The sequence below is a fragment of the Schistocerca cancellata genome, chromosome 2, assembly GCF_023864275.1.
Source record: "Schistocerca cancellata isolate TAMUIC-IGC-003103 chromosome 2, iqSchCanc2.1, whole genome shotgun sequence".
Lineage (NCBI taxonomy): Eukaryota > Metazoa > Arthropoda > Insecta > Orthoptera > Acrididae > Schistocerca > Schistocerca cancellata.
Window position 1 is genome coordinate 256549994 of NC_064627.1, and position 24191 is coordinate 256574184.

The window sequence follows — 24191 nt, forward strand, 5'->3', positions numbered from 1 at the left end:
TACACAAATTTCCAATACATTACAAAGTGAGCTAAAGTAGAATCCGTATGTAATGAAAAATATTGAGTAAAGCTCATTTTTAAAGAGTTTGATGAACTTAAGAATTAATAGCACACAGCTTTGTATCGCTTTTTTACAAAGGCAAAAACAAAAAAAAAAAATGATTCAAGTGGCTCTAAGCACTATGGGACCTATAAATATGACTGTATAAACATTATAAACGTTTACACAGTCATATTAAATATAAAGGCAAAATGCTCATATTTTTGGGCGGACGCCTCTATACACAGTGTAGGCTGCCAATATCTTGTGCACTATAACGATGGATTCCCTCCGAAGTGTAGTATCGATCCTATCGTTGCCTAGGCGACGGACAGCAGCGTGGCAAAGGGAGCAGCCATATTGCGCCTCTGCCATGACAACAGCGTCCATAGGGCCTGGACTATTCAACAGATAACATCGTAGCAGAGAGGACACCCATGTTGGGCCACTATCATGGCAACGACGTACATAGCACCTGGACTAGAGGGCTCTGTATATACGATTACAGACAGGCACACTTAAACTTCTTACGTTATTAAATAACAGATATAGGATATAAATAAGCACAAAGTAAATAGAATACCGAGAGGAAATTGTTTCCTTCTCCCATAGCATATTACGAATGAAGATATGGTAACATACTAACGTTCTTTTATAAGTTTGACGTTGAAAAATTTGTTCAGATAGTTTTTTATGTTTATTTCGTAACAGTGTTTTTTTTTAAATGAACATGGGTTCTTTAAATTGTAAACTTAACACAAATTGTATTTATACTTCAAATCCTTAAGCCTAGATGCCTACCATTGGTCACCGCTGGAGGCGTTGCTTACGCTCACGTGCTCATAGCTTACTATATAAACCCAGGCACAAGGGAAATTCTTTTTGACCAATTCACCGCTTGGTGCAACCAGTGGTTCCTCTGTGTTAATCCCTCCAACACCCAGGCGATCATCATAGGCCGCACCACCCGTTCCTTCCGCCTCCATGATTTCTACCTCACCATTTATGGCCATCCTATCCACCTCACTCCTACCCTCAAATACCTTGGCCACACACTCGACCGCAACCTCACCTGAACTCCCCATCTCCTTACCATCCAGAACAAAGCTCACAACCCCCTCCGCCTCCTGAAACTCCTGTCCGGCCGGACGTGGTGTCTGCATCCTTCCACCATCCTTCATACCTACAAATCCTTGATCCGCCCCATCCTTTGTTATGCCAGCGTTGCTTGGGTTTCCGCCCCTCCCTGGCTCTATAAAGTCCTCCAAATCCTCGAACGCCATGCGCTCCGCCTCGCCTTCCGCATCCACCTTCCATCCCCAACGCGCATCCTCTACGACCTCATCCCCTTCCCCCACCATCTCCCTTTCCTTGAACACATCCGCACACTATATATTGTCCACCGGCTTGATCCCCCTCACCCCCTGGTGTCTCCCTTCCTCTCCATCCCCAACCAGTTACTGCGCCTTTACTGTTGTGTCCCACCCTCTCTCCATCTCCACACCCTCCATCTCCTTTCCCAACACAACTTCCACTGTCTACCCCTCCCGGATGATGAGCTTCGCCCTGACATCTACCCTTCCTACCAACTCTAACCCCATCTTCCTGCCTGCTCCTCAGGGCTCCTTCTCCTCCCCCTCCCTCCTCCTGAGCGGCTTCTCCCTCCTACTCCCCCCTCCATCTCTTGTGCCTCGTTTCCCCTGCCCTGTGTTCCCTCTTCCTCTCCCACCCCACATGTCTCCTGCCTCTTTGTTAACCTACTGATGCCCCTCCTCTCTTCATCCCGCCGCTTCCCCAGCTGCCCCATGCTCTCCCCTCCTTTTCCATCCTCTTTGACCTTTCCCTCAGCAGGTCCCACCTGGCAGTTTTATTCTTCATCGTGTGTGCTCCAAGTGGGTTTTAAGTGTGTTGTTCTGAAGTGTTTTTAATACTGTGGCCGACCTTTAACCTGTGCATGCACATTCAGTGTCTTCTCTGTGTTTTAAGAATCGCCAACTGTGTTTTTTAACTTTCTGGTGACTTTTTTAACTGTCCCCCATGAACGTCTCCATGTCCGTGTATTTTTACCTCCATTTTCTCCCCTTACTCTGTTTTATGTTCCCCTTTTTTATCTCCTTATGTATGTATCATTTTATTCTTGTTTTAGTTGTAGTGTCACTCGGCTGAAGAGCAGCGGATTGTGCCGCTGACAGCCCTCCCCTGCCCATATGGGGCAGGGGAATGAAATCACAATAAAGAAAAAAAAGGCAATTCTTTCTCCCCCCCTTATGAGTCCTCTCCCTCCTTTGGTGCCCCCCCCCTTTCGTTTTTCCTCTCCTCCCTCCTTGTTACCCCCCTTCCCATCTGCCCAGGTCCCCCCCCCCCCCATCTGCCATCGGCTATAGTGTGTTATTTTGTGCCGACATTTTAATACAGTGTTTACAGTGAGTGTTCCGTGTTGTGTGTCCTCTCCGAAGTGTTGCGAACGGCCATCATACTGTCGCTGGGTGTGATTTTTATATCTCTTGCAAACAGAAACCAGACTGTCGCCATGTTTTTTAATTGGCTGTCTACTATGTTCCCTGTCTGCTTCCTTGTATTTTATAAGTTTTGTCAACCCTTTGCATTATGTTTTAACTTTCCACAATTTTTCGCCGTTTTAGAATTTCAGTGACCGTTTTATCGCCTGATTTTATTGTTTCTTATCTTCTTTCTTACGTTTTAAAAAGTCTGTAGGCTGCAGAGCAGCGCACTAAGCAGCTCCCAGCCCGCCCCCTTCGGGGGGAATCGAAATACAATAAAGGAGAAAAAAAAGGAAAGTCTTTACAGTCTCCTGCGACACCATGGTAAACGTGACGCCACTAGCAGTCGCCCAGCGGGTAAAAATTATATTTATGTAATCCACTTATATAGATGGTTGTCGTTAGTTTTGTCTAAGATATGTATTGTAATTTCACTGTACGTTCGCCCTGAAGATGGCCCCAGCGATGGGCTGAAAGCGGTCGGCACTAAATAAATAAAAAGAAGCGATTAAGACTGTTTCCTTAATACTAAGTTAAGTTTATAATAATGACCTCTGAGCGAATTACAAGTTTATTGTTCGGATACGTACCACAGTCTCACAAAATTTCTAAAATGACTATATCTTTCTCCGTGCATAACTTTTTGACTAAAGTTAGGCTATTACTCAACTTCCAAGTGGTAGTTGACGTTCATGAACAAAAGCCGTGAAGCTGTCCAGCCCCAGCACAGAGCAGGCAAACGTTAGAGTAACGAACAATTGTCTTGAGTAAACTGATATAAAAATACAGTAAAAGCAGTAGCTGAAACTAATGCACTGCACGTTGCCACCCAACCAGAAAAAAATGGAACAGCACTTGTAATTGTTTAGTAGTGAAAAATAGTTAATAATTACAATCAAAGGCGCAAACAGATGGTGATTTTTAGAAACAGACGTTACCCCGGTTTGCTGCGCCACTCGGGGGCGAGCGCGGCGGCGGCGCCGAGCCCCGCGGCGCCCAGCAGGGAGGCGCAGACGCCGGCGAGCGAGAGCGCCTCCAGCGCCCCGGCGTGGCCGCCCCACTGCAGGTCGGCGTCCGTCACCAGCTGCGCGAAGTGCGTCAGGTGCCGGCAGCGGCACACGTCGCTCACCTGCCGACACACGTGACCGTGACGTCATGCTTGCGACGGAAATCGGTAGTTGTGATGTACATGTACAGACGAACAAGGATTATTTAGTCAGAAACAAGAGCTTCACAAAATGAGCAAATCAATAAATCTTTGATCCACATCCGGCTCTTATGCAAGCAGTTATTAGGCTTCGCACCGATTGATAGGCTTGCTGGATGTGCTCGTGAAGGTAACAGGCCAAATTCTGTCCAAGTGGCGCGTTATAGCGTCAAAATGCCGAGCTGCTTGGGGGGACCTTCCCATAATACTCCAAAAAATGTGTGTGGAATCTTATGGGACTTAACTGCTAAGGTCATCAGTCCCTAAGCTTACACACTGCTTAACCTAAATTATCCTAAGGACAAACACTGACACCCATACCCGAGGGAGGACTCGAACCTCCGCCGGGACCAGAAGCACAGTCCATGACTGCAGCGTCTCAAACCGCTCGGCTAATCCCGCGCGGGCATAATACTCCAAACATTCTCAATCGTCGAGACACCCGGCGACTTTGCCGGTCAAGGTTGGGTCTGGCAATCACGTAAACACGCAGTAGAAACTCTCGCAGTGTGCGGTTGGCCATTATACCGGGTGTTCAAAAAGTCAGTATAAATTGGAAAACTGAATAAATCACTGAATTATGTAGATAGGGAGGTACAAATTGACACAAATGCTTGGAATGACATGGGGTTTTATTAGAACCAAAAAATACAAAAGTTCAAAAAATGTCCGACAGATGGCGCTTCATCTTATCAGAAAAACACTAATTAGCATAACAAAGTAAGACAAAGCAAAGATGATGTTCTTTACAGGAAATGCTCAATACGTCCACCATCATTCATCAAGAATAGCTGTAGTCGAGAAATAATGTTGTGAACAGCACTGTAAAGCATGTCTGGAGTTATGGTGTGGCATTGGCGTCGGATTTTGTCTTTCAGCATCCCTAGATATGTCGGTCGATCACTATACACTTGCAACTTCAGGTAACCCCGAAGCCAATAATCGCAGGGACTGAGGTCTGGGGACCTGGGAGGCCAAGCATGACGAAAGTGGCGGCGGAGCACACGATCACCACCAAACGACCAGCATTTGTCGGACATTTTGTGAACTTTATTATTTTTTTCGTTGTAATAAAACCCCATGTCATTCCAAGCATGTGTCTCAATTTTTACCTCTCTGTCTACATTATTCCGTGGTTTATTCAGTTTTCCAATTTATACTGACTTTTTGATCATCCAGTACTGCTGAAATGTAAGTCCAGGATAGCATGCCATGAATCACAAAAGAACGTACTTGTCTTAACGCTGCTACTTGCATTTTGTAGGTTATTATTACGCTTCACTTTCAGTAAAGGCAGCTGTGATACACGTCGATATACACTTCTTTTAATATGCAGGGGTTTGAAGATGGCATACTGAATTGCCGAAACTGGTAGTGAAAGTGAAATCAAATATCTTCTCAAAGTAGGCGGCTGTTTGGTCATTTTCCTTATTAAATATTTGACTAGCTGCTGCCCCACGCCCAGAATGCATCAAAGGAGATCACTATGGCAAGCGACAGTCAGGGTGGTATCCCACCACTGCTTAGGGCGTCTACAGATACGTCTGCACTGGACATCGGGGCTCAGTTCGAAGCGATATCATCCCTAAAAAACAATTCGACTCCAGTCAATTAGATTTACCACTGCACTACTGACTTGCACATTTTCTAGAGCTGTTTCTCTTGAATATATGAAATATATGTATATATGAATATATGAAATTGTTATCACGTGTTCATCTGTACATGTACACCATATCTATCGGTTTCCATCCCATTAAGATGCGACATTTATTTTGTTTTAGAGTGTTTTTACTCCGTCGAAGTGGAAGTCACAACCTACTTGTTATCCTCACCAACCCCTTCCATCCCATCCCCATGCACTCTATCCCAGACTCCAGCCAAAGGTCATACAATATTTCTCCCACACCAACAGGAATGCCCGTCGGGAATCCATAGACGCCCAGACTGGAAAGCACCCATTAACCTTCCACCAACCCTATGGTATCCCTCAAGCCACATCCTTCCTGCAGCAGACCTTGCCAGGTGCTATATCCTCTCACGTTCTTAACAAGACCATATATCCTCATTGGCCCACCGTCCTCCCACAAACCTTGATTCCATCACATTTACCAGTCCTTCCTACGGACTCATGACCAGGGTACGATTACACACCATGGCCATACACAGAGACACACAAAGAACTTTTTAAATGCTAAAAAAGACAGCAGACTCATGCTACACCCCAATTTACGCTTCCAAGTAAGGGAAAGCATTCCATCGACTCACTGGCAGTAATCCCTTCCCTCACTGCCTGCTCCTCCACAACCAACATCGCCTATCTGACAACCTGAGCAAACCTGCCTACTTTGCATCCTGTCTCTCTGACATCTTCTTCATTTTTAATTACTTCATATTCCCCACAGTCCGTGAATGCACAAATATCGTTGTCCCATCCTGGCTTCTAGCTTCCACTTCTTTGACACCATTACACAAAAAGAATTAAATATACCCCAGCGCCTTATTGCCTTCACCAATTCTTTCTCACTGTTAACAATACCAATTCCCCATCGAGCGACATGGCTCAGTGGTTAGCACACTGGACTCGCATTTGGTAGAACGACGGTTCAATCCCGCGTCCGGCCATCTTGATTTAGATTTTCTGTGATTTCCCTAAATCGCTCCAGGCAAATGCCGGGATGGTTCCTTTGAAAGGGCAGTGCCGATTTCCTTCCCCGTCCTTCCCCAATTCAATGAGACCGATGACCTCGCTGTTTAGCCTCCTCCCCCAAACAACCCAGCCCCAAGGCTCCATCTGCCCTGATATCTTTGATCACCTCTACGCTGAGAATGTGACCGAACCACATCCACCAGTTAACTTCCTTCAGGATGCTGATAACACCGCTTTCCTGGCTCTCTATTCTGCACTACTGAAAACCCAGTGAGCCCTCCAAATGAAACTCAATCAATTTATCTACTGGTTCAACATGATGGCTCCTCAAGAACAGCTCCCCCCCCCTCCCCCTCCCGGGAATGTCTCACACCAGACGAGTGTAACCCCAATGTTTGCGTGGTAGAGTAATTATGGTCTATGCGTACTAGGAGAAAGTGTTTGCGCAGCAATTGCCGACATAGTGTAACTGAAGCGGAATAAGGGCAACCAGCCCGCACTCGCCGAGGAAGATGGAAAACCGCCTTAAAAACTATCCACAGACTGGCCGGCACACCGGACCGCGACACTAATCCGCCGGGCGTATTCACGCCGGGGACCGGCACGCCTTCATGCAAGGCTAACCGGGCGGCGCTATATGAATTTACTCAACGGGTCATTTAATATGTAAAAATTGATGAAAATCTGATAGTCGTGTGAGACTAGAGTGCGGTTGTAGGGGAAAGAGTAGAACAAAGGGTTACAGCAGAATATGCGCCTGCTAGTAGGTATGAGAGAGGAGAAAGACTAATTGTACTCTGTAATAAATTTCAGCTAGTTATAGCGTATGCTCTGTTCAAGGATCTCAAGAGGAGGAGATATACTTGAAAAAGGCCGCGAGATACGACAAGATTTCAATTAGATTACATCATCGTCAGACAGAGATTCTGGATTATAAGGCGTACCCAGGAGTAGACTGGAGTTTAAAAGACTAGTCAGGAAGAATCGGTGCGCAGAGAAGTGATGTGTGGAAGTACTGATGTAGTGATAGATAGTGCGATCAGGTATGACTCAGTAGACAGTTAAGTTGAAGAGGGCACTCGCAGAAGTTGGAAACAAAAACATAGGTACAAAGAAGATAAATGCGGAGAAACCGTGGGTAACATACTTCAATACTTCAATTAATCAAAGAAAGACGAAAGTACAACAATGTTCAGAGAAATTCAGGATTACAGATAAACATGTCGCTTGGGACTGAAAGAAATAGTAAGTGCAGAGAAGCTAAGGCGAAATGGTTGTATGAAAAATGTGAAGGTATTACTGTCGGAACGACTGACTTAGCGTATGGCAAAGCCAAGACAACTTTATGTGAAATTAAAAACGAGGGAGGTAACGTTAAGAGCGCAGTGGGAATTCCAGTGTTAAATGTAGAGGAGAAATCGGATAGGCAGAGTACATTGAAGGTCTATATTAGGGGGAAAAATTGTCTGATGACGTGACAGAAGAAGAAACAGGAGTCGATTTAGAGAGAAAAAAAAGGGTATCCAGAATGAGAATCAGAATTTAAAAGAGATTTGGAAGACTTAAGGCAGAAGGGATAGATAACATTCCATCAAAATTTCTAAAAGAATAGAGGGAGGGAGGGGGGGCGGTAAGAGCTGCAACAAAACGACTGCTCACGTTGGTGTGTAGAATGACTGAGTCTCATGACACATATCAACATATATTCGGAAAAAATATCATCCACACAATTCCGAAGACTGCAAGAGAAGGCAAGTTTGAGAATTACCGCACAATCAGTTTAACAGCACATGCATCCCAGTTGCTGACAAGAATAATATACCGAAGATTGCAAAATAAAATTGAGGATGTATTAGGTGACGATTAGTTTGGCTTCAGAAAAGATAAAGGCACAGGCAGGCAGTTCTGACGTTGCGTTTGATGATGGAAGAAAGACTAAAGAAAAATCAAGATACGTTCATAGGATCTGTCTACACAGAAAAAGCGTTCGATAGTGTAACATGATGTGAGATGTTCGAAAATCTAAGAAAAATAGGGGTAAGCTATAGGAAGGTTCAAATGGTTAAAATGGTTCTGAGCACTATTGGACTTAACATCTGAGGTCATCAGTCACCTAGAACTTAGAACTACTTAAACCTAACTAACCTAATGACATCTCACACATCCGTGCCCGAGGCAGGATACGAACCTGCGACCGTAGCGATCGCGCGGTTCCAGACTGAAGCGTCTAGAACCGCTCGACCACAGCGGCTGGCCTATAGGAAGGAAGGACTGGTAATATACCGATTGTAACAAAACCAAGAGGGAATACAAGAGTGGAAGACAATGTACGAAGTGTTCGGATTAAAAACGGTGTAAGAGAGGGATGTAGTCTTTCGTCCCTACTGTTCAATTTGTACGTCGAAGAATCAACGATGGAAATAACTGAAAGGTCCTGGAGTGGAACTGAAATTCAAAGTGAAAGGATGTCAACGATAAGATTCGCTGACAGTGTTACCCTCACAGAAGGTGAAGAAGAATTGCAGGATATGGTGAATGGAATAACAGTCTAATAATTACTGGACATGGATTGAGAGTGAATCAAAGAAAGATTAAAGTTATGTGAATTATCAGAATGAGAACAGCGAGAAACTTAACATCAGAATTGGTGATCACGAATTAGATCAAGTTAAGGAATTCTTCTACCTAGGCAGCAAAATAACCCTTGACGATCGGAGCAAGGAGGACATCAAAAGCAGAGTAGCTCTGGCAAAAAAGGCATTCCTGGGCAGGAGAATTCTACCAGCATCAAACATAGGCGTTAATTTGAGGAAGAAATTTCTGAGAGCACAGCATTGTATGTTAGTGAAACATTCACTGTGGGAAAACTGGAAGAGAAGAGAATCGAAGCATTTGAGATGTAGTGTTACAGACGAATGTTGAAAAGTAGGTGGACTGATAAAATAAGGAGTGAGGAGGTACTGCGCAGAATAAGAGAGGAAAGGAATACATGGAAAACACTGACCAGAAGAAGCGACTGGATGATAGGAAATCTGTTAAGACATCAGGGAATAGCTTCAATGCTAATAGCGGGAGCTATAGAGGGTAAAAACTGTAGAGGAACGTAGGAAATAATTGAGAACGTAGCCTGCAAATGCTTCTTTGTGATGAAGAGATTGGCAAAGAAGAGGAATTCGTGGCGGCTTACATCAAATCGGTCAGAAGACTGATGACTCGAAAGCAAAATAATAATAATAATGTTTGCACTCCGTAAATGATACCATTTCGTACAAATCCCAGAACGCCATGTAGTCTGCCTTGTCTCTGTATGTGCTTCCCCTCTCCTACACGTATCCTCGTAAAACATTCCCATCAGCCCCCTCACCGCCCCCCCCCCCCCGTCTTCTTAAATTCCTCAAACAAATTCGTAAATCCTATACATTGCACGTATTCAACAATCGCTACCCAGTTACCTACACAATATTCTTCAATTCAGGGCTGCTACCCCGCATATACTAACACGTCACAGCCACTCGGAACAGGTAATAGTAATAGGCTCTCTCTTCCTGGAACAAGTACTCATCTTGACACCTACTCATCCCATTAGCTATATCCCTAATTCAACTACCCTGTTCCTAGATGAAGGCGCCAATATCCCTCTGTCTCCTGAACCACTCTGGCTACGCCATTTTTCACTAGGTCCCACTTCCCAGCTCAGAATCATCCTTCCAAATAGCCACCCATTTATATGCGATCTCCTATTGCCTCTCTGTTCATGATCCCTTTCTTCCCGCCCACAAAGAATCTGTTGCTGGATGTAACACCGTCACCATGAACCTCACCATTTGTGTGTTACTCGTTTTGCTGTAAAGAAAGAAAAATCAGCATATTTTTAAGATCTGGGCAGAATGAAATAAGGTAGGGTAGCGTTAATTCCGCCTAGAATAGGTTCCGGTGTACTGAAGCTGGCTTTTTTTTTCTTAAGTTGACGGCCGAATGCCCTTTCTGTCACTGCAGCCTTCAGGTACCTAAGGGAGGGTTGCCATGTGCGCTACATGTCTGAAATATGTGAACTTCTTTATCTCTGTGATTGTATTTAAAATGTTTACGTATCGTATACTCCGAGACGAGCATTTGCCAAAACGAGCACGGGAAAGCGCCCAAAAACCACAAGGAAGTTGGCTGGTGTATCACCTACGGACGCTAATCCGTCTCGCGGTTTCAATCCGGGTCTGGCCCACTTCACTGTTTCAGAAACTAGCGCGTGCGTGTTACGCTGTACCACCAGGTCAGTGAAATGGCCAATGAAGAAGAAACAACCTTTTTTATATTGTTGATCACGATACAAAAGTGATACGCTGTTACCGTTACTACACTGTAGTGGCTATTATATGTCACATTTTACAAATTCTGATGTTATTGCTTGGGTGACGCTCCAGTTTGGATCCGTTTCACGAGAAAATGAGCTGTTTGAAACTTGGGCAATGTCGGATAAGAAAAGAGTGCTCCTAGCCCCAAAAATTACAAAATCCAGATAATAAGAAAAGCATCTGCACCGCAGGATATTACTTCTGAACAATAATTACATTCATTACCTTTTGTAGGATAATTACTTACTTCAGTTTCCATAACTGAAAATCGTTATCATTTCAGAGACCGCATTAGTCAGGTGTCACGATGCATCAGAGACCCCAAGCCAAGTTCACGCAAGGTGTTAGTTGCAGGAAGCACATTCTACAGTTCGTTAAACGTAATATTTATTTTCCGGAGAATTACTCGTACGACATAACTGGAACTAAAGTGTCATTATTTACGCAAACGTTAAAGTGTTTCTTTTACAGTTTGTGGCTGTGTTAATTAACAGTGCTGTGAAATGCCACAGCAGATCTACATCTACGTGATTACTCTGCTGTTCACAATAAAGTGCCTGGCAGAGGGTTCAATGAACCACCTTCAAGCTGTCTCTCTACCGTTCCACTCTCGAACGGCACGAGGGATTTCTCTTATTTTATCGTGATGATCATTTCTCCCTGTGTAGGTGGGTGCCAACAGAATGTTTTCACAGTCAGAGGAGAAAGCTGGTGATTGAAATTTCATGAGAAGATGCCGTCGCAACGAAAAACGCATTTGTTTTAACGATTGCCACTCCAATTCACGTATCATGTCTGTGACACTATCTCCCCTGTTTCGCGCTAATATAAAACGAGCTGGCCTTCTCTGTACTTTTACGATGTCATCCGTCAGACCCACCTGATGCGAATCCCACACTGCACAGCAATACTCCAGAGTAGGATGGACAAGCGTGGTGTAAGCAGTCTCTTTAGTAGACATGTTGCACCTTCTATGTGTTCTGACAATGAATCGCAGTCTTTGGTGTGCTCTAAGCACAATATTATCTATGTGATCGTTCTAATTTAGGTTGAAACTTCCTGGCAGACTAAAACTGTGTGCCGGACCGAGACTCGAACTTGGGACCTTTGCCTTTCGTGAGTAAGTGCTCTACCAAAGGAGCTATCCAAGCACGACTCACGCCCCGTCCTCACAGCTTTACTTTTGCCAGTATCTCGTCTCCTACCTTCCAAACTTTACAGAATCTCTCCTGCGAACCTGCAGAACTAGCACTCAGGAAAGAAATGATATTGCGGAGACACGGCTTAGCCACAGCCTGGGGGATGTTTCCAGAATGAGATTTTCACTCTGCAGCGGAAGGTGCGCTGATACGAAACTTCCTGGCCAAACTGTGTGCTGGACCGAGCATCATCTGCAAACAATCTAAGACGGCTACTCTAAGCTGAGTGATGGAGTGGGAACAGCATGAATTCTGACACAGGAACTGAACCTGTGTAATAAATTTTTTGATCAATAGCAAGGAAAGAAGCAAGCACAAAAGCTAGCCAGGTTTTTACGGTTAGCTACGACATTTGTTGGTATCTTTACCTTTGCTAAAGCCAAATTGATAGTCATCTAACACATCCTCAGTTTCCTTTCCGTTCTTCTGTGAGTTATTCTTATCAATAACTTTGACACATGAGCAGTGAATCTGATTGTGCGATAATTCTCGCACTTGTTAGCATGTGCAATCTTAGGAATTGTGTGGACGATATTTTTCCGAAAGTCTGATGATATATCACCAGACTCATACATTTCACATATCAACGTGAATAGTCGTTTTGTTGCCACTTCTCCTAATGCTTTTAGAAATTCTGGTGGAACGGTATCTGTCCCTTCTGCCTCATTTGAACTTAAGTTTTCCAAAACTCTTTTAAATTCTGATTCTATTACTGGATCCCCTATCTCTCCTAAATTGACCCCTGTTTCTTCTTCTATCACTTCATCAGACAGGTCTTCCCCTCACAGAGGCCCTCAGCGTACGTTTTTCATCTAACTGCTCTCTCCTCTACATTTAACAATGGAATTCCCATTGCACTCTTAATGTTACCACCCTTGCTTTTAATTTCACGGAAGCTTATTTTGACTTTTCTATATGCTGAGTCAGTCCCTCCAACAATCATTTCTTTTTCGATTTATTCAAATTTTTCATACATCATTTTCGCCTTAGCTTCCCTGCACTTCCTCTTTACATCATTCCTATGTGGCTTGCATTTCTGCATTCCTGAATTTCCTTGAACATTTTTGTACTTCTTTCTTTCATCGATTAGCTGAAGTATTTCTTCCTAAGCAGTTACTTTCCTTGTACCTACGTTTATCTTTCCCACTTTCGTGATTGCCCTTTTTAGACATGTCCATTTCTCTTCAACTGAACTTCCTATTCAGACATCCCTGATCGCAGTAATTATCGCCTTAGAGATCTTCATTCCACAGAATTTTCGTACTCCACTTCTTTGCACACCGAATCTTCCTGACTACTCTCTTAGACTTCAGTCTGCTGTTCTTCACTACTAAATTGTGATCTGAGTCCTTATCCGCTTCCTGAGTACCCCTTACAATCCAGTATATGATTTCGGAATCTCTGCCTGACCCTGATGTAATCTAACTACTCGTATAATCTTCCTGTGCCTCACGGCCTTTCCCACTTATATCTCCCTCTCTTGAGAACATTGAACACAGTATTCGCTACCTCTTGTTGAAATATACTGGAGAAACCAATTTCTCCTCTCTCATTCCTTGACCTAAACCAATTTCCTCCTGTAACATTTTATTCTACTCCTTCCCCCATAACTGGAATGCAGTCCCCACGACTATTAGATTTTCACCCCCTTCTGCGTAGTGAATTACCTGTTCAGTATCCTCAAATAAATTCTCAACCTCTTCATTTTCAGTATGCGACGTCGGCATGTATACCTGAACTATTGTTGTTGGTGTTAGTGTGCTGTCGATTCTGACGAAAACAACCTTATCACTGAACTGTTCGCAGTAACTACTTCCTGCTCTACCTTCCTATTCATAACGAATCCTATTCCAGTTATACCATTTTCTGCAGCTGTTGATATTATCTGACCAGAGGCCGGCCGGTGTGGCCGAGCGGTTCTAGGCGCTTCAGTCTGGAACCGCGCGACAGCTACGGTCGCAGGTTCGAGTCCTGCCCCGGGCATGGATGTATGAGATGTCCTTAGGTTAGTTAGGTTAAGTAGTTCCAATTTCTAGGGGACTGATGACCTCAGATGTTAAGTCCCCATAGTGCTCAGAGCCATTTGAACCATTTTTTTTCACCTGACCAGAAATCCCCGTCTTCCTTCCAGTTGACTTCATTGATCCCGACTATATCTAGACTGAGCCTTAGCATTTACACTTTCAGATTATCTAGTTTCCCTACCACGTTCACACTTCTGACATTCCACGGCCTGACGTGTGGAATGTTGCCATTTTGTTGGTTAGTCAATCTTTTTCTCATGGACATCTCCCCCTCCCCCTTCGCAGTCCCCTCACGGATATCCCAATGGGGGGTTATTCCGGAATTTTTTGCCAATGGAGAGAATATCATGACAATTTTTCAGTTACAGGCCTACCGTCCTATGAATACACGTCATGTGTCTTTAATGCAGTGGTTTCCATTGCCTTCTGCATCCTCATGCCTTTGATCATTGCTGATTCTTCCGCCTTTAGGGGCAGTTTCACATCCCAAGGGCAAGAAGTGTCCTGAAATTTGTCCGCTCCTCCTACCTCTTTGACACGGTTACTGGCGAGTGAAGGTGACTTCTTGCGTCGAAGTCTTTGGTTGCCATATCGTGACGTTTTTTAATTAAAATTTAAGTGGAGGCGGGGCTTAGACTCGGGAACCAGGACTTTTTGGCTATCAATTGAAGAAGATACCTCTAGACAACTTTTTATTTTATTTTATTTTATTTTTTTTTTTTTTAAATATATGAAATGGAGACTTTACATCCACATTGCGCGACGCTTTACCACTTTTTTTGTTTACTTATTTTCATTTAGCAAGGCAGAGATATAAAGTTTAATCAATACAATATACCAAATGAACAGATAACGTCAGAAAATACATAATGGGAAAACTGACCCTTTCTTGTAGTCAGACGGAAGTTAGGGATGATGGAAGATAGTAGGAGTAAATCGCCTCTAGTTCGATGGCGGGGCGGGAGGTGGAGTAGGCAGGGGTCGACTACTGCGTGCCCGACACCATCAACCAACTAAAAGTTGACAAGAAGGGACGGTCAAAGAAGGAGATAATTGTAACCATGAAATTTCATCGTGTGACACAGCAGTGACTGGCAGGGGAAAAGGGAATGGGAAACAAGGACAGGGTGGTATTAGGCGCTATGCCCACCAAACGCTTGAAATAAGTTGAGACAGTGTTAGCAGTGTAACTCAACAGCAGTCGAATCAACCACGCCAGGCATATTCCAGTGAGTGGGGGACCGCGCAAAATCCCACTAATTTGGAAAAATAGAGGCGGTAGCGTGAATATTGTTGAATCTCCGCATTCTCATTCTGTAGTAGGGTTCAAAGACCAAGTCGCGATTTGTCTCCTTCTCCAAGAAGGTAGGGCACTGTTCATCTTTGACCCAGACTATTGCTTGAGTTTTGGTTGCAGGAAACTCACGCCCTCAGGGCAAATGAAAGCGTGTGGCTCGACCACAGTTGCAGAGGCATTGAGGAAATGGGCGACCATTTACCACCCCAGCGTACAGATTTCAGTAATATTGGCGCAGGGCAGGCGATGGGCTCCACTGTCCACCGAGTGACATGTGGAGCATAAAGGAATGTCCATCAAACAAATCGGGTGTAAATGCTGGTTAAAGGCGAATTTCGCACACGCAAGGTGATACCATGTCACTCAGCCTAATATAGGGAGGTATAGTTGATGGAGATGCCACACCGTCGTCCACCCCGTTAACGGATATTCGATCCCAACTTTGTTGCAAAGTATGCCACGTAGTAATTGAATGTAGAAATCCTTTGGATGTGGGAGCGTCTACATTAGAAGCCACTGCATACATAGCTAATGTCGACAAGAAAGACAGACAGATGCGCAAAGGTCCTACTGACACTGGAGGGGAGGTGGAGGCTGGCGTGTATATGTCCAACGGTTGTCACTTGAGTTCCCTGTGCCTAATTGCTGTTTGTTCATAGTGTTCCGATATAAGGCTGCCGCACTCCATCAGATACTGGTCAGTCCAGGTTCCCTTGCGTTCCGGGGAGGGAGAGTGTAGCATGTTTGACTTTAAAAATGTTGCCATCCGGAAGTAGTCCAACGTGACCTGTAGGCTGCGATTAGTTGTCTGTGACTCTCGTCAGCTTAAAAACTACACGCAAGTTCAAATATTGCGCACGTTGCAAAGTGTCAAGGCAGTGGCGGCGATGTTGTCGAAAGGACTTGTGGGTGACTAGGAGAGCGCATTGAAAGTTGACACTGTGATTCGATGGGTGATGGATGTAAAGACGATGCCTAGGCAATGGAAGCTCTGGACGCAATGTAGAGGCGTCAATTTTTCTCGTGTGAGTCCGTGGCCAATTGGAATTGCTGTAGATTTGGCAACACTCAAGGCAATGCCCGTAATGTCCCTGTACGTGGAAATTAGATCAAGTATGCACACGTCTCTTCCTATGACCATACCAGCAGCAACAGGTCATCTGTATAGATACAACTGCGGAACGCGTACCTGTGTACTGCCAAGGGTGCGTCATGAGTTTCCCAATAAGTGACTTGGAAGGATACGACAACATCGTTTCCCAATAAGTGGCTTCAACAAACGGTGGCTGTCGTCAACAGTTTGTCGAACATCGTTGTCAGCCTTGGCGCCAATGATTCATGGAAAGCTGGTAAAATACCACAGGGAGACCGTTCACGCCAAGCGACTTGCTTGGAACACCCTTTGCTGTCGTATTCTTGAACCGACACAGGTGATGTCCTGCATCAGGACTTCTGTGTTCGAGGTTGTACAAGTGATGTGGGACGAAACTTGCTGCCGATCAAGAACTTCATATTGTTCATATATTCATACTAGTAAATGTGGCCAAAGTGTTCCACAAAAGCCAGCCACATTATCTACCTGGTTGGTGGCCCGATGCCCCCTGTGAGCGTCGGGATATGAAACCAACTGTTGGCGTCGGCGCTTCCTGTCAATCACGATGTGCTGTCCTGAGGGGTCCTCCTGCCACGCCGTATCTTGACGTCGAGTCCTCACTCGCTACAATCTGAGACGGGTCAGCACCACTATGAGAGCACTGAGCTTACTGCGATCCATATGAACGGCCAGAGGCATTGGTTGCATATAAAGGCGATGAAGCACAGCAAACTAAAAGTATGTTGAATGGCTGTTCGATGAAGACACCTCTCTGTGAAACTGCCTGAAGATTCGCTGTATCGCAGGCTTATGCACTCCAGTCACCAAACCATAGTCGTCGAACATGCTAGACGCCGTCTTTGCACGATGTCCAAACCTCCACTACACGCCGTCGGCAGTCGGGATTGGTAAAGTGTGTGGTGTGGGAGATATAAATCCTATCTATGCGACTCGCAGAGTGGCCCATCTGGTACCTACAGCCTTGCGCATCGCCATGTCGGATCTCCCAAGTGTCACAGAGGAAAAGGTCGCGGACGACGAAGCACAGTTTCTGGCAGTGTTTGAAGTATGGTTGTTGATCTTTCCGATGTAAAACACAATTGAAGTCGCCGCCAAGTAGTCAGTGTCCGTAGCGGCCACGAAAGAGGGGAGCGATCTCCCAGAGTAAATTTGTCCTTCTACGGCGAGAACCAGATGGAGTGTATACATTTACAATGTGGGTGCCCTTCATGGTAAGCACCATACCCTTCGCGGATGGCAGGTACATGACGTCTTCAATTGTTATGTCATCAAAAACATATGCGGCCATTATTCGTCCAAGGTCATCAAGAGGAGAGGCGTAAGAGGCTTAACCGGCCTCCTCTAGCAGGGCGGCTAAATTCACATCCTGAAAAGGTGTGACTTCAATGTCGGAACTCCAAATCATTTCACGCAGTAGTTAACTCTTGAGGCTTTCCCGGCGAGATCTTGACATATGGAATAATCGGGACTACTGCCGGATGTTTGAGTCGCTCTGGCCAAATATTTCGGCCATGTAACTCGTTGGCCTCTTCAGGTGCTACCTGAGACTGCCATATAGGAGGATCTTGTCCAGTATTTACGCCCAGAGGGCGCTGGGTGCTCTCTTTGCCGTCCGCGCCCGCTTGGCGCTGCTTGTAATGTGTCGTCCTTTACGCTCCCTAGCATTGTCCCAATTTTGGAGGGTGGGCAGAAGATACTCTTTATGTGATATTTTGAAAGAATTCTGCTGATCTTTGCAGAAATAGGTCCAGCATATGGCAGGTATGCCACCTTCTTCGCCCTACGTGAGGCTGACCTCAGACAGCTGCCACAACTGCAGATGGTGGACGAGCCAGGCGCGGACGTCCGTGGGAGCACCAGGGAAGGGCCAAAACCTCAGGAGCAGCACCAGGTGGGCACCGACCGCGAATGGAACGCCCGACAAAGGACGGGCCTCAGAGGACTGCCACAGATGGCGACCAAGCCGGGCGCGGACGTCCGAGGGAGCACCAGGGAAGAGACAACACATTACAAGCAGCGCCAGGCGGGCGCGGACGGCAAAGAGAGCACCCAGCACCCTCTGGGCATAAATACTGGACAAGATCCTTCAATACGACAGTCTCAGGTAGCACCTGAAGAAGGCAACGAGTTACGTGGCTGTAATATTGTGCCAGAGCGACACAAACATCCGGCAGCAGTCACGATTATTCCATATGTCACTAATGTTGTTGATATTAATCGTACCTGTGGTCCACCGCATGTGGGGATTACACCGGCAGGCATTCAGATAGGGCTAAATGACATTGCTGCTCGCCGGGTGTCCCTGAAATCCACAGCTGCTGCCATGTGTTTATTGCCCCGTCGGGGATGCCATAGGCACCAGCGAGGGGTTCGGTGAATCCTCGCCCCATGCCGATGTCATCGGCGCCTTGGATGTGTACATACACATACCTCACCGATGGCGACCACCAATGGGGTGGAATTTTTCCAGATCATTTGTCAGCGCAGGCATCGCGCTTATCGGTACTGGTATGTCTCCAAAACTAACATTGTGGTCGTCCTCAGCTTGAGAAATTACCGAGACGTCACGAGGTCATTCGGTCACTGAATTGCTGATAGAGGGTGATGTATCCTGGTCGGAGGCCATACGGCGCAAACGCTTTGGTGACAACTGCTTGCACGCCCGACCTTCAGTATTGGAACATGGGAGGAATTCCCGACGCTACAGCACAAAAGATTCTTAGGAACAATAAGTGTTGAAAGTTCCATCGAAGCGGCTGGCGCGACGTCGATGTCGTAGGAGGAGGGAGGGACGCAGGCGCCTCCATTCCGTCCGACTCCGCAGATAGGCGTGTCCCTTGTGACAGTGGTTTTGTTGATCGCCGACCAGTGGGCGGTGAAGTGAGGGCCACCATGTAGGTGACAGGCAGTCTCTCTTGGCACCTCAGCAGGCAGCAACCGAGTGATGCGCCGTATCAGGCATTCCATACGGAGATGACTCTCCTTGCCATACCTAGACCATGTCCTCGGTTGGGCGTCGTATATAACGACTGCGCGACATCCACTGATGTTTAAATACAATGGCACGTGGCAGCGAAGAACAATCGTGACCTGGCGCACCACATTTAAAACGTATAACGTATTGAACTGAACCCAGCGTTTTGCTGTCTGATCGTGAACTACCCCGACGTTTCCGTCACCGTAACAAAACCGGAGGCCATGTTGAGCAGATTTCGAGATCCTGTCGCACGTCCCATTGTCAACAACCTTGACATATACGACACTATTAACAATGGAAAGGAGTATTCCTATTATGTCCGATGGTCGTATCTTCGCCTCATTACGGAGGTAGCCTTCTACTCCCAGCGATTTTGGTCGTGTGTATTCATTGTTAAACGTGAATCGAAGTGTTACTTTCCTGAAGCGGTTGGCCACATTTCTGCTAAGTAGGCAACTACTGGAACAGTACATTCTATCATAATATTTCCCACAGTCATTCATATGTACATCTCCATTTATCACTGTCAAAAACTGAACCACATCTCACATATTATCCCAGTTATGCTTCTTTTTCTTTTCATTTCTCACCCATGCACGTAATTTTTATAGTCTCCACATTACTTAGGTTCTACTACTTTTCCATGTTATTTTTCCTCACTATATCTTCTTTGGCGTCCATATGAATCTACTTACAAGTAATTTTTTTAATGTAAAATTTACAAAGAAATATAACCGCTGTTCTGCTAGTACCATTTACACTATTCTTGTCACAACTGTCTTTGCATGTGAGATCCAAAAGAAAGTGTAAGACATACTAAAACACATTTGTAAAATACGAAGAATGTTGGCGCTACTATTTCGAGGAGTAATAACTAGAAAAGAAATAAATTAATTTTTAAAAATACCATTTCGATCAAACTGCCAATTTAACATTTATAAGGGCGTGCTGTAAAGTAATGCGCCCAAATTTTTTATCTGAAAGCTCTTAATTGTTTTTAAATGAAACTAACGAGTCTCAGTCCGGCACACAGTTTTAATCTGCCAGGAAGTTTCATATCAGCGCACACTCCGCTGCAGAGTGGAAATCTCATTCTGAAAACTGACTTTATTAACAGTCTACATCTTTATTCGCCATGACTACTTATTTATTTCTCAACATAATCACCCTGTCGACGAACACATTTCTCCCAATGAAAGACCGGTTTATCAGGTTACCTTCCATTAGGAAAGTGGATGCACTCAGCAACTGCTATGTAATTTATAAATGATAGAGTGCAGCAATCAGCCATTCTTTTTTTTCAGGTTGTATTGCGCATTTATACATTTATAAAAGACCTGTTTGTTGATACCATCGCTGTAGAATGTTTGACTTTGTTGACGATGTCACAACCTCTCTCCTGCTTGCACCGCTTCATCGCTATCAAGATGAAGCCCTTGAGGTTGACGATACGCCAAATTTATTTTGGGAGTTCATTTTTTTTCTTTTTAACGAAAGTAAAACAAATTATAATTGAGCCTATCCTCAAATGTTGCACATTGTGTTCAATTTTTTGTCATTGTGTGAAATGTACTTGAGTCCTCATTTAATCGCTTCAGTAAGCTACAATGAACATGGTGAAATATGAAGCATTGATGTCTAGGAGCGGAAGAATATATTGCAGGTCCATTGGACAAACACTGCACTCACTTGGGTACCATGGGAAGAAGAAATGTGTCGTAGATATGTATTTCATATAAGTTTAGACACTTGTGTCATGTATATTCGTAGATATATGTGTCAAATAGACTGTTGTCGTTGGAAAAAGCTAGATTCTGAAGTAAACTGAAATACAAGGTAATCAGATAGACTGAAACACCATATTATAAAACGGAGGCGGACGAGAAACGATGGGATTAAATTACTGATAACTGTGTGAGAAGTATTTGGCGAAATGAGCTGTAGTTCTTCATGTCATGAAGGAAATAACTAGTTTGGAAGAAACAGATTTAATGGCAAGAAAGGTCAATCTACTACCACAGGAAAGTTCAAGAAATACTTACAAACTTATTTATGAAATACGCTGAACAGGAAATTCACAACGTCTGTTTTGAGACAGAAATGCAAAGAAATCAGAAAAATCATAAGTAATGGAGAAAATGGCGTGGCCTGCTGAAAGCTTGGACATAATTTCGGACAACGGAAACTGAATGGATTTAGCAAATGCAAATGAAATCACTGTTACTCTAGAAAAAGGTGTAAGAAAATGCAGAGAGTAAAGTGAAAGCCCGCAACAGAAGGAAAATAACCCTTACTGTAATGGAAGAAGAGAAAATATTTTAGAAGAAATAAGGTGTCATTTGAAATTCCATCAACTTGTAAAAGGTTTAAACGTTTTAGTTTCATCAGATATTAACGACGCAATGTCTTCGAAGACAATAAAATTCCTTGGAACGCCTAGGAACTTTCAGCATATGCGGCACTTTCACTAAATTCATTGTAAGAGAAGACGTACACCATTTTTTTCATAAAAAGTACTGAGGAATACTTCAGTAGATTGATATGATTTATAGTGTAAACAATTTTATATCTATACTTCTAAGATATAAACTGCAATAAACACAGAATATAAATTCGAATTGGAGGACATACCACGTGATTATCAAAGGAGGGCTAAAGGTAACAGAAAATCAACTCTGACGTTGAAGTAGAAAGAATGAATAAAAATGATGTAACTTTTATGGCACCTGTGGATCTAAAAGAATTCAGACGCGTATCAGGAACCATATTTCAGATCCTGTTGAATACAAATTGTATTAAACGTGCAGGAGATGGAAAGTTGTTCCAAATGTGCAGAATACGTTTCTAAAATGGTAGGCCTCAGACTAAATTCTAAACTGACATAAATTCTGAGACGTGGGTTGAATGCAGCTATTACCTGTACAAAATAAAATATACAAGGAAAATGTCTATAGTACCTCACACCAGAAGATGGATTTCGTACTGATATGTGCTACAGTATACGGAAGTAGCCGATGTGCCAATAAGGGGAAAAGAGCATGCAACATAAAAAGCCAGGAATGGATAGCGCAGGCTACTGAAGACTATGAGTGTAAGAAGTCTACGTTCATGAGAGATGTTCAGATGGACAGCGTCGACTCAATGGCCTGGAGAATTTGTTTGAAGGAGAAAAAAATGAGCAAGTAGTTTCAGAAAACGTAACATCACTGGACTATAAACGAAACTTACTGAAAAGTTTACAGGAACAAATAAGCTTTTGCAGAGAAAATAAATGATTTTCAAAGCCAGAAAGCACAGCGAAACATCCGTCTGTCATTTCGAATACAGGTTAATAGACCTGCCAAGAAAGTGTGTATGTTTATTGGTGAAGACTGCTTTTCCCTAATAAAAGAATAAAAGCTAAATAGCTTTCCGTGTTGCTGTTATTTACTTTGTAATAAGAGTATTTCCTAAGTAGCAGAATGTCAAGTATTCATTTCGTTTTATTCTAAATTTTGCTTGATTGTTACCACACTTAATTATAAGAATTACTTTTTTGCTAATGTTTTCATACCTTAGGACAAAAAATATAAGGGTTTTGGCAAATGGGCTCTCAAACCTGCATTCTTAAGTCTTCTTGTTCTGCTATATAGTTAATTCAGTATGTGGTTAATTCAGTATACAGATTGTTTGGTACTAGTAGACTAGTGCTAAATATTAGCAAGGTAAGTGCTTCGAAAGAAGTATATCTTTACTTTTAGAAGCCATAGAATGTATAATACAAAAATGGAAAAATCGTTTCTCGGTTAAAAATACAGTAATTTCCTACTGGATTCTTGTTGAGAGATTTCTGGTCTCGGCCGCAAACTGAAAAATTAATATAACAAGAAATTTGTGATTTTCTGTTCAAAATGTGTATTTCATAACGGAGGCTATGTCAGTTATGATGATTACTTAAAATGATAATATCTGTATTAGCATTACGAATGTTAGTTGCAACTGTATTACTTTCAACAATTTGACACTGTGAGAAAGAGTTAAATTTGTACATTCTAATTTGTATACATTCATGGAAGCGTGAGCAAGACATAGATAGAACGGCCGAATTTGTAATTATCATTACAGACTTTTGTAAACAGAAAGTGATCTGAAGATGCAGGATCAAGTGACAAACTCTCTTCAAGTTCGGCAAATCGGGACGAAATATTGTACTAGATATGCAAACACTACCACGAGGGAAATAATAAAAATTGTAAATATTGAAAACTACAATGATTTCCATCCAGATTACGCAACTGGGTGATTATATTGTAATCTATTTAGAATGAATATAGACTTTGAAAGAAACTGATTCTTGGTTTCTTGGATGATTTTTGTGACATAGTTCCGAAACGAATCATTTTCAGCGGTACATATCGTCATAGTAGTTGAATCACTTCTTCGCTTCAAAACTTGGTAGATAACAACAGAGGAAGTATGCTATATCATATGGTAGCTACTGTAATAGGTCTACAAATGAAGTGCACACAAGAGAAAGAGAGAGAGAGGGAGAGAGAGAGAGAAGGAGAGAGAGAGAGAAAGAGAGAGAGACTGACATTGGTTCTAATTTATTGGCAACTTTTTCAAACAGAAAATTCAGTATCAGCAAGTTTACCTTCACTAGTGGGAAGTTCTTATTACATCTGTGCATATTGAGCAGCCCAAGTCTAGGGCAAGCCAAGTTCACATGGTTCTTCAAAAAAATGGTACAAATGGCTCTGAGCACTATGGGACTCAACATCTCAGGTCATAAGTCCCCTAGAACTTAGAACTACTTAAACCTAACTAACCTAAGGACATCACACACACACCC

The 24191-nt window shown here is 43.7% G+C and overlaps 1 protein-coding gene across 1 annotated transcript in view; it reads right to left on the reverse strand.

Moving 5' to 3' along the window:
* Positions 1-3477: 3477 nt before the first annotated feature.
* The window catches only part of LOC126153038 (uncharacterized), a 182617-nt gene continuing 161903 nt past the window's right edge, over positions 3478-24191 (reverse strand). The window contains exon 10 of the mRNA XM_049916043.1: positions 3478-3672. Coding sequence (XP_049772000.1) covers positions 3478-3672 — 195 coding nt within the window. The remainder of the gene's footprint in view (positions 3673-24191) is intronic.